At 44.6% G+C, this 10728-nt stretch overlaps 1 protein-coding gene across 9 annotated transcripts in view; it reads right to left on the reverse strand.

Moving 5' to 3' along the window:
• UBR5 (ubiquitin protein ligase E3 component n-recognin 5) overlaps positions 1-5677 on the reverse strand; it is a 123555-nt gene extending 117878 nt beyond the window's left edge. For 5 of the 9 annotated variants that reach the window (XM_072949578.1, XM_072949576.1, XM_072949579.1 and 2 more), the window contains exons 1-2: positions 5549-5657; positions 2198-2406 (exon numbers count right to left, since the gene is read on the reverse strand). In XM_072949578.1, coding sequence (XP_072805679.1) covers positions 2198-2385 — 188 coding nt within the window. In that variant the 5' untranslated portion in view covers positions 2386-2406; positions 5549-5657. Of the gene's footprint in view, positions 1-2197; positions 2407-5548 lie in introns of all 9 variants that reach the window. The other 4 variants (XM_072949583.1, XM_072949582.1, XM_072949580.1 and 1 more) reach the window with 1 other exon arrangement.
• Between the last annotated feature and the right edge of the window lie 5051 nt (positions 5678-10728).

A 10728-nucleotide genomic window follows, 5' to 3' on the forward strand; every position in this document is an offset into this window, starting at 1 on the left:
TAATGAACAGTCAGCACTTGGTATCCACACATGCTAAACCCATGGATACCAAGGGCCAACTGTATGTATGATAAAAACCAAGCAAAAAGACAGGAGCACATTCCCCTGCAAAATAAAATTACTCCTTTCAACACACCTTACAAGATCTACTTAAGTGTAATTTGACACAGCCTTCAGTGATTAAACTTTCCTTTAGAGACGACTTCCTAAATAACCTAATTGTTAGGGAAAAATTCTGACCTTTCTAAAGTTCATCCCATTATTTCTAGTTGTACTCCTGTGTACTATGTAATTTCCTTCCCAAGGGTCTGTTTACTTCTGAACCTACAATTTAGTCACTGATTTCTTGATTTATAAAACCGACCTGCCCTTGTTTTGATTTTCAATTTTTTTTTTTGGCTATTTCATACCCTATCTTTAATCTTACTTTCCTTAATCAACTTCATCTCATCATTTTAGTGAAGCTCACCTGTACTTTCACAGAACAGTCACTCTAGTACCATTTTTCCTAGGTAACAATCTCAACTATCAAATAGTGAGATTTCCCACTGGCTTGTGATGTGATGCTCACCCCACCCTAGTACTTGTGTTTTTTGGGGTAGCACAATGAAATCTCAGGCAGCTTTCAACAATTGTAACCTCTACCGACCACAACCTTTGTTCAGCTCCATATTCCCTGGCATATTTTCTGCCCCCAACTGAGAAGATGAGGATATGCCTGAGTCTTTAAAACCCAACAGTTCCTAATAAACATAAGGAGCACTTACTAAATGCCATGACTTGTGCAAAAAAAAAACAAAAAAAGCACTTTCTATGTCAAAGCTGTCCAACAGAATTTGCAATGCTCATGGCACTGTTCTGTATCCACACTGTCCAATCCGAGGCCACCCACTACATGTGGGTACAGAGCACTTGAAATGTGGCTACTGTTACTAAGGAACTGACTGTTAATTTTATTTCATGTTAGTTAATTTAAATTTAAATAAATTTTACTTCATTTTAATTAATTTCAACTTAAGTCATGTTTTGACATTAAACTTACACTGCTTGAAGTTTTCTTCAAAAATTCCCATTTAGTTTTACATCTAGATACATTCAAGATAATCCAGGAAGGAGTTTCTCAACCTCAGCATAACTGACATTTTAGACAGGTGCATACTTTGTTGTGGGGCTGACCTCTGCATTGCAGAATGTTTAGCAGCATCTCTGGCCTCCACCCACCAGAGGCCAGTATCAATGCCCCAACTGAGACAATCAAAAATGTCTCCAAACCCAGCCAAATATCTCCTGGGGGGCAAAACTGCACCCAGTTGCAAACCACTGATATAAGACTAAGTCTGAATTCTGCACTGAATGCTAAGGATATTCTAAGGCAGTGTCTTTGAGTTCCTGCTTGTCTATGTGGAAACCAAACAACACATAAAAGCAGTAAAAAAAAAAAAAAAAAGTAACCATCTCTTTATAATATTTTCCACAGAACCTACATTATCATGTCATGTTCCCCACCCACTATCTCAACTGTTGTTCACCGACACTGAGGTAGGGACTTATGCCTGATTTTGAGACTGAGGTATGTAGGGGGTGGGGAGGAGGAAACAGGGAGCAAGGCTGTAAGTGCTTAAATGACTCGCCTACCATACCACAGTTATTAACAAGTAGCAGGGCTGAGACAAACCCAGATTTAGGAATTCCAAATTTCAAATTCCTCTCTACACTATCTTACTGTGTAGCCTTACAGCACCTAAGGCAGGAGCTCCTTAGAGAAAAATCTTTTTGATATGACAATCTCATCCAAGAATGTTTATGATCGCACAACACATTATAGGGCCAAAAATCAAAGCTCACAGGAAAATTTCACATACAGACCAAAAACAAGATTTGGTTTGTATTGTAGCCAACCTGTATCCAGAGGAGTAATTCAGGAGAGGGACAAGTCACACGGACACACTCACATCACCTCCTAACCAATACTAGGAAAGGGTTAAGAGGGCCCGCCCCTGGACAAATGGCCTTAGTCAGTTTGGAGCGCTGGAGGGAGGAGCAGAGGGGAAGGGGAAACCAAGACAGGTGGCTGCTCTAAGGCCGGGATGCCTCAGAGAGCAGAAATTTCCCAGAATATAGGCCATGTGGAATAGTGGAAAGAGCCCTGGACTTTAAAAATCAGAAGACCCATCATGTGGACCGCATCTGTCAGTACCTTGGATAAAGTCTGTAAACTCGGGGCCTGTTTTTCCAGTGCATCAGTGAAAAACTGGTCTCCATGACTTCTCCGGCGCTTTCCAGGGCTTGGAGAACCGGCACTTCCAGCTCAATCTCAACATGCAGAACCATGTTCTTGGTGTTGTTTCTGCTATTTCTCTGAGACAATGTGTTAAGCAGGAACATACCACTAACTCTCAAAACTCACTAGAAAGAAAATCAAAATGCCACAAAAGTATCTGAGCACTGAATGGTTTCAATTCCACACAATGAATATTTGCTGAGGACCAGCGCCCTGCACCAGGGACCTTGTAACCGCTCTGGAAAGCCATGACCAACATCCTAGGCTCTCTAAATTTCTCTCCTCTGGCCTAGCCATCCCCACCTATATTCATCCACTGCATTATTTGGTCTTCTGGCACCAGTAATTAAAGATTTCAACCCAATATACAGCCTATCACAAAAATAGCAAGTTTGAGAAAACAAAGAAAAAAATCAGATACAACTGTCTTTTTTTTAATGCTGAGTACACTGTAGGTGTTTGAGACATCACACTATTACACTAAACAAAATACGACTTTTAACAGGGTGTGGCTATTTAAAAAAGAAAACTTACTAGGAGAAGAAAATATTGATGTTTGGAGGCCCGTACATTTTCTTTAACTGAGCAGTTTACTTGCAGTACCATACTGCCTGTTCAATCTTACTGCTTTTCAGGTAAAGACTAAAGTCTACCTATTCATAGCCTTTTTCATTCAAAATTATCATTTATCATTTCATTTGTGACTATAGCAGATATACTTTTCATATAAAAATCAAGCCTTAGTAGCACACTCCTTTCTATTACCAAAACTGACTAAACCTCGGTAGATTTTTATCTGAAGGCAAAAATACTCTGGGCTTGCTTATTCTAGTAAGTTAGAAGGGTCCAGAAAACCAATCCCTTTTGGAAACATTTTGCTTAAGCAATGCAGCAATAGGTTGATCCTATTACTTTGCAGCCAGGTATGCAAACCTGATCTCTCTTCTGAAGAGGAGACAGAAGAGCTCCACCACTAGTCAACTACTTCAAAACTGAAGGAGCATGACTAACTCAGATGCTACCTTCATAAATCTTAACAGGTCAGACATGTTTACTGCTACTACACGGATACAACTATAGCTTCCTAAAATTTTACCTACAGCCCTTTCCTATTTTTTTCAAATTATCTGCCCCCTTGACGTACACATTCTATGGTCTCAATCAAATCTGTATTTTATGAAATGAAAATTGAAGATGATCTAAATATTCTTAGTATTGTGTATGACACTACAGGAATCAAAAACAAAGCTGATTATTTGTTTACCCTAGGGGTAAAAAAAAGAACAGGTCACTTTTACTTTTCACTTTATACATTACTTGCAAACTTCTCAGACTAGCAGAAGCAAAAGGAATGCTTAAAAATTACTCAAAGTGCCAACAAGCTGCAAAAGAGGCTTTAGCATGCATAGTCAACTGAGTAGGCTAGTAAGGATTCTTGGTATATAGTCAGGACTAATACAGAAAACATACCCTACTTCTCTCCTGCTGCAGTTTTCTAAGTTACAAGTTGCACCACCATCTCCGTTCTATAAATGACAGTACAGTCATCCTCACTTTTAGCCTAGTTCTAAAACTTACAAAAAAACTTATGTGAAATCTTAAAAAAAAAACTAATGAAATAAAGTCAGAGCAAGGATTGCATAACAAAATGTTAAAAATAAATGACTTAAAACTTATTTCAGTCTTTAAAGGAACTATGTGACAATTGTAAATGTTTGATATTTTCATAAAGTATTCTAAAAGTTTTAAAAACATGTTAAATACAACATGGCTACAGCAAAGATTAGACAAATCCGAACCAATGCAGAAACCAAGTCACCAGCTTCCCGGATTGAAAAGCTGTTCGCCCCACCTGAAGCAGTAAGATACTCCGAGACAGGGGCCAGTATCTTAGCATCAAGTTAGGCCTCTTCCTCCCTCCGGGAAGCACATGACAAACAGGGCGTCATGCAATTTATGTCACCCGGTCACTTAGCAAAAATTATATCTAAACTTAGGTCCAGATGACCTTCAGTACTCAAAAGAAACAGCAGCGAAAGTGCTGGGGTAGAGAGAAGCTTAAAATGCCCCACTTTCTGACCCTGTAAACACTTAGCCCATCATTAGGTCTGAGTCCTAGATTCTAAGACTAGCTTTAATGGAGGCTTCCCACAACCTTCTCGGAGTCTCTGTTTTGTAACAGTGAAGGAACTTTTCCTGCTTTATCTCAGTTTCCCGAGAGCATGCGGCCCTGCAATCCAATCCTAAACTGGCAGGGAACGGTGGAGGGAAGGGGTGGAATCCAGGGCCAAAAGAGTCTTCTTGTAAAAGACCAAAAAAAAAAAAAATCATAATTCCTCCCTCGCTCCTTGCAAAACCCATCCCAGAAATTTACAGCGTGTTAAGAAAAGCAGCACTGTGAACTGCAAACGTAAGAGTTTTCCTTTGACTCTACGCATGGTTTTCAGCTGTCAAATTACAACTCAGGAAAACACTATCATTAGAATAAAAAAGGAAACAAAAAAGCTCGCACCGTAGGGGCCGGGAGCAGGAGCCGCCAGCACCATTTCGGGAGAAGCAGAGCAAAGGGAATCCAATCCACTTCCCCACCCCCGCCTGAATTCATCCCCTCCCCGGACTGGCAAACCTCACTGCAGGAGCTCAAATTTAATAATAATAACAATAATCATGGCGCTTCCTCCCTCCCCCGAGCCGCGATCTGCCGGGAATCGGCTTCTCTCCCCCACCCCCACCCCCGCCCCGGGACCTCCAGGCCCAGCAGGTCCAGACCACCCCACCGGACACAGTTCCCGGGGGCCCCGGAGAGCCCAGCCAACCCCGGGGCCCCTCGTCCGGCTTCTCCTCTTCCCTCTCTTTTTACCTCCACCATCCCCCATCCGCATTGTCTGTCTCAATTCAACTTTGACTAATATGGATTCCTCGGGCCTGGGCCGGGCAGTAATTACAGCCCGCCCCCCCACCCCCCCAGGGAGCCGAATTCCCCCCCCCCTTCCCGTCTCCGCGGAGTTCAACGCGGCTCCTCCGGGGAAGGGGGACCACGGTGTTGGAGGTGCAGCGCGCTTTCGCGTCTACACCCCGCTCCCCTCCGCGGCCCCCGGCCCCCGGGACCAGAAGTTTGCCCCGGAAGGGGCCTAGCCGGGGGCAGCGAGGAACCCCCCCACCCCGCCCGCGGGCGCGTAAACACCGGCGCCCGCCCCGGCGCGGCCCCATGGGGGAGGGGAGGGCGGGGAGGCGCCCCTCCCCCCGCCCGCCCGCCGGCCCTATTACCTGTCATTGAGCTGGTCCTCGGTGCCCGGCAGCGGGTGAACCACGAAATGGATGGACGTCATGGTGCTTCCTTCTCGTCCTCCTCCCGAGGACAGCCCCCTCCCGCTCTGCCCCTCCTCGACCCCTTCCCCTCCCAAAACCCACAGCCGCCGCCGCCGCCTCCCAGTCCCCAAATGGAGAGAAGCAAATGCGCAGGGGCCGCCGCCGCCTCCCTGCCGGGCGTGTGTCCGCCACACGGCTGTCCGGCGGGGCGGGCAGGAAGGCGGATCAACGCGCCACCCGCTCCCCCGGCGACAGCGCACAGGAGTGCGAGGCCGGCGGCCGGGACCCGGGGCGCGCCGCCGCCAGCGGCAGCCAGGCGTCGGGAGAAGGGCCGACTGGGGAGGGAGGAGCGGAACCGGCTGCGGGCTGCGGGGCCGGGGTGGTCCCGGCGGCGAACGAGGTCGGGACTAGGGAGGTGGGGAGGGAGATAAGCCCGCACCGCGCGTCACTGGCGAGAAGCCGCCGCCGCCGCCGCCAGCACCACCGCCGCCGCCATCTTCACTTCTGCCCCAGTTTCTCCGTCTCGCAGGCTCCGCTCCCGAGCGGCGGGGGAGGGGCGAACGGGAGGAGGAGGAGGAGGAGGGAGGAGACCGGCGGGCGGGGGCACGGCTGCGAGGGGGCGGGGCTCCGGGAAACGGGCGGTAAAGCCCTTTCGATTGGGCGGCTCAACGTTGTCGGGCCACGATGCTGTAAGGCGCGTGCAGATTGGTCCGTTCGGCTCCCGAGCCCAGCCCCCCGGGGGGTGGGATATCTCCCGAGTGAGTGTTCCGGAGAGCACGTGTTAGGAAAAGAGGAGGCGGAGGGGGCAAGCCGGCCCGGGCGGGGAGGCGGAGAGGAAGGCTAAGTGTGCGCCCCAGGGGAGGTGGGAAGGAAGAGGGGCTCCTGCGTTCTCCTGCTCTGATTTCCCTCGGGGCAGCCCTAATTATTTTGCGGACCCTTGAGGGTTTTGTTGTTTCTCGTCCTTCATCCTCAGTTATATTTAAAGTGGAAGTGTAAAATCAGTTAAGGGGCGAGAAATACACAGCCTTTCATTGGAGAAGGTATTATGTAAGGACCTTTCCAGAAGGTCCAATTTTAGGATTATAAAGCTGCCTTTGCAGCAACTTCTTTCATCACCCAGACTCCCGTTTCCCCAATACCACCATCACATACCCGGACGAAGACAAAATGTGGAAATTTCCATCAATTCTCTGATTTAAATGATTCCTGATTTTCTTCACTACTACTTTTAAATGAATGATTATATATCTACAAAAGTTCTACAAAAGTGTATATTGTATATTCTACAGAAGTGTTTAGTTCTTAAGCTTACGATCAGTGGAATCGTAACAGCTACTTCTTAAATAGCTGTGGCCCCTTCAAAAAATCGAGTACCTCTCTCAAGAGCAAAAAGTGAAAACATGAAGCCTCTTCTCCAATATATGTGGATGTTCCTTAAACCAGGGATCCTGGTGAAATGTTCTTAATTTTAAATATCACTTTTCTTCTGTTAATGGGCGCGCGCGCACACACAGACTCTTTTGCTTAGGCAGTTCTTTTGAACAAAATATATGAAAATTTATTTATATATCAGGATAGAGTAGGTACCCCTTGAGACAGATAATGGAACACTTTTGTAGGTCACCAGCTCCAAAATGGCCCAGATTAGTTTAGACTAAAAAGTGATTTCAAGGCCATTACCTATTAGAAATCCGTGAGAGCCTTGAGGATGCAAGATACACCAGTGGACACTGCTAGTTTTGGAGCCAGAGCTGAATTTGTGTCCTGCTTCTGCTACTTAATTATGTGACTCTGATTACATCATTTAACCTGTTATGGCATCATTTTTCTCATTTTTGAAATATTCCATCCTAACAGATCTATGTAGGGTTTTAGTGAGGTCTAAATAAGATAATGTATGTCAAGCACCAAGAGCACTTTATAACTCTTAGTAGTCTCCGCAGTTGGAAGCTTTTATTTGTCAAGTCACTCACTCTGTACCACTTGACAATGGACCACATGACTACATATCACTTTATACACTTAACAGCTTTTAACACTCAAATCGCACTATTGAGTAAATAATATTAGACCCATTATGTAGATGAGGACACTGAGGCTCAAACACCTTAGGTAAGTGCTGAAGTTGAGACTTAAACCCAGTTCATCTAACTCTGATTCCACTGCTCTTTCCGCTTTACCACAGCTGCCATCTACTTAATAATTTAGAAGGAACAGACTATGCAAAGCCAGTAGGAAAAATGTGTATGATAAATGGAACAAGAGTGCTATGAAAGTTAAAGGAGGATGTGGTTCCAGCCAAGAGAAATAAGAAAAGTCATTTAAGCTGAGCTTTGAAGAATGTTCTGGGGAAAGAGAACACCTAGCTTTAACTCAGTCACTTTAGATGAGCCCTGGACAAACTCCAAACTCCACGCCCAGATTTTTCTACATTTCTCTTTCTTCCCCATCTGTCTGTCTTCATCTTTTCATTGTGCTTCCACCCTGTGTCCAACTTGATTTACCCACTCCTAGTTTCCTAGGACTGAGACCTTCTCTCCTGGTTAAGGCCGGTCTCCTCCCTCTTGGCAGTTCATTCACACTGCCCACTTGGGCTTTGACGGACAGCCACCTTGGCTTTGCCCAGCCTGGCATGTCAGGAGAACTCTCCTCTCCCAGGGCCCCAACACTTTGGTGGGTCATACTTTGAACAGGGAAAAACAAGAGTAAAGGCATGGAGTTGTGCAAGGTCATCACACGGAGAGAGGAGGAGGGAATATAGATAGGGAATGGAGATAAGCAGGGTTCAAGCAGCAGCTTTTTGAAGAGTCAAAGTGCAATACAACCTAAAAATGGGGCTGTAGTGGGCTTCTTTTCTAACAATTTGGACTAAGTCTCCCTTTGAGGACAACTAAAAAGTTAACCAAAATATTTCTTTAAATCTGCTTAAAGGCACAAGAGAGTTACCAAAATAATGAGGAATTACCAAACCAAGATCCAGAGGATGAGTAAGACCCAAGGATGTGAGTCCTGTGTTTAGATCCACTTTTCCCCCTGGGATGAATGCCAATTCCAGAAAGACCAAATGAGAAGCCAAGAAGCTGAGCAGTTCTGACAAACACTCAGAGCTAAGGCAACAGGAATTGATGTTCAAAGTTCCCCAATGCAGTGGCGAGTGCTAATGAATCCCTCTTACTTTGGGTTGAGCCCTGAAGGGCTGCACCTCTTAAATAGGCCATATCTTGGATTTGGTTTCCCCAAAGACATACCTCAAGACTAGGATTTGGCTATGAATAGTTTATTTAGAAAGTGATTGCAGGAAGCACTTAATAGAAATGGAGAAATGAGACAAGGAAGGGAGAAAACCCAATAAAAGATGGGCTGATGAGTGTTTTGCCACTGTGGGCAACTAGAATTCAATCCAACTGGGGACCATTTGAAAGACTATGTAGGACACACGGTAGAATTAGCCCACTGAGCAGGGAGGAAGCTGGAGGTATTTATCTATCAATTCCATCCCTCCATAGTTGAGGATTGCTTCTGGGTTGCTAATTCCCTGACACTTCAAGCTTTCTCCACTTGTGGGCAAAGCATACTCCTACTGCCAAAAATTGCCTCAACAGTGACAGAAAAATAAAGATACTCCAAAAGAGAAAGAGAAAGAGAGAGCGAGAGAAAGAAAGAAAAAGAAATGTAAGAAATGTTTAGCAGTCAACCCATACTAAAGGATATTCTTCAAGTAAAAGGAAAATGATTTCCCAGTGTAAACTAAGAGAGGCATAAAAGAATGAAGAATGAAAAGGGAAAATAATATATAGGTATCTGAATGTTGACTGAATAAAACAATGGGGCTTAAAAATCCAAAACACTGACAGTATCAAATGCTGACAAAGATGCAGAACAGCAAGAACTCTCATCCTTTGCTAGTGGGAATGCAAAATGGTACAGCCACCAAAGAAGACAAAACTTACAAAACTAAACATACTCCTAACATATGATCCAGCAGTCGTGCTCCTTGGTATTTACCCAAGGGAGCTGAAAATTTATGTCCACACAAAAACCTGCACACACATGTTCATAGCAGCTTTACTCATAATTGCTAAAACTTGGAAGCAACCAAAATGGCCTTCTGTAGGTTAATGTGTAAATAAACTGTAGTACATCCACACAATGGAATATTATTCAGCACTAAAAGGGAATGAGCTATCAAGAATGAAAAGAAACAAAGGAACCTTAAATGCATATTATTAAATGAAGGCAGCCAAAAGGCTACATACCGTACGATGCCAACTATATGACATTCTGGAAAAGGCAAAACTATGGGGATGGTAAAAAGATCAATGGTTGCCAGAGGTTAATAGAGAGAGGAACAAGTGAACAGGCAGAGCACAGAGGATTTTTAGGGCAGTGAAACTATTTTGTATGATGCTATAAAGGTAAATACACGTCATTATAAATTTGTCCAAACCCATGGGATGTACAACACCTAGAGTGAATCCTAATGTGAGCTATGAACTCTGGGTGATAATGATGTGTCAGCGTAGGTTAACCATCTAACAAATGGACCACTTTGGTGGGGGATGTTGATAATGGGCAAGGCTACGCTGATGTGGGGACAAGGAGTATATGGGAAATCTCTGTACCTTCCTCTCAATTTTGCTGTGAACCTAAAACTGCTCTAAAAAATAAAGTCTGTTAAAAAAATCTTAAATATTAGCAAAACAAATTTAATGGGATATAACAAGGATAGTAGATCACAAACAAATTGGATGATCTGTCATATGAAAACCAACAAATGTAACAGAATAAAGGAGAAAATTATTAGATCATTTTAATAGATGATGGTAATCAATGGTTGAAACCATCTCCAGGGCTACCTGGAGGCCAGAGTGGCCAGACAGGTACTGCTGGGCGGTCATGCACTGTGAGGACATTAACATGTCTTATAACATCTACAGAATTAAATAGAGATACCAGGCCTTGGCCCTTGTCCACAGAATATAGATACCAAGCCATCCCATGGTCCCTACCGCTTCTGGGTCCCTAAGTACATCTTTAGGTAAACTGTGCAAGGCCTGCTGCCCTACCAGATCAATCATGACCAGGCTACTTTAGAGCACCTCAAAGTGTCTGAGAAAAAAAAAGCAGATGATCACTTC

This window comes from Vicugna pacos, chromosome 25 (assembly GCF_048564905.1).
Source record: "Vicugna pacos chromosome 25, VicPac4, whole genome shotgun sequence".
In the NCBI taxonomy this organism is placed as follows: Eukaryota; Metazoa; Chordata; class Mammalia; order Artiodactyla; family Camelidae; genus Vicugna; species Vicugna pacos.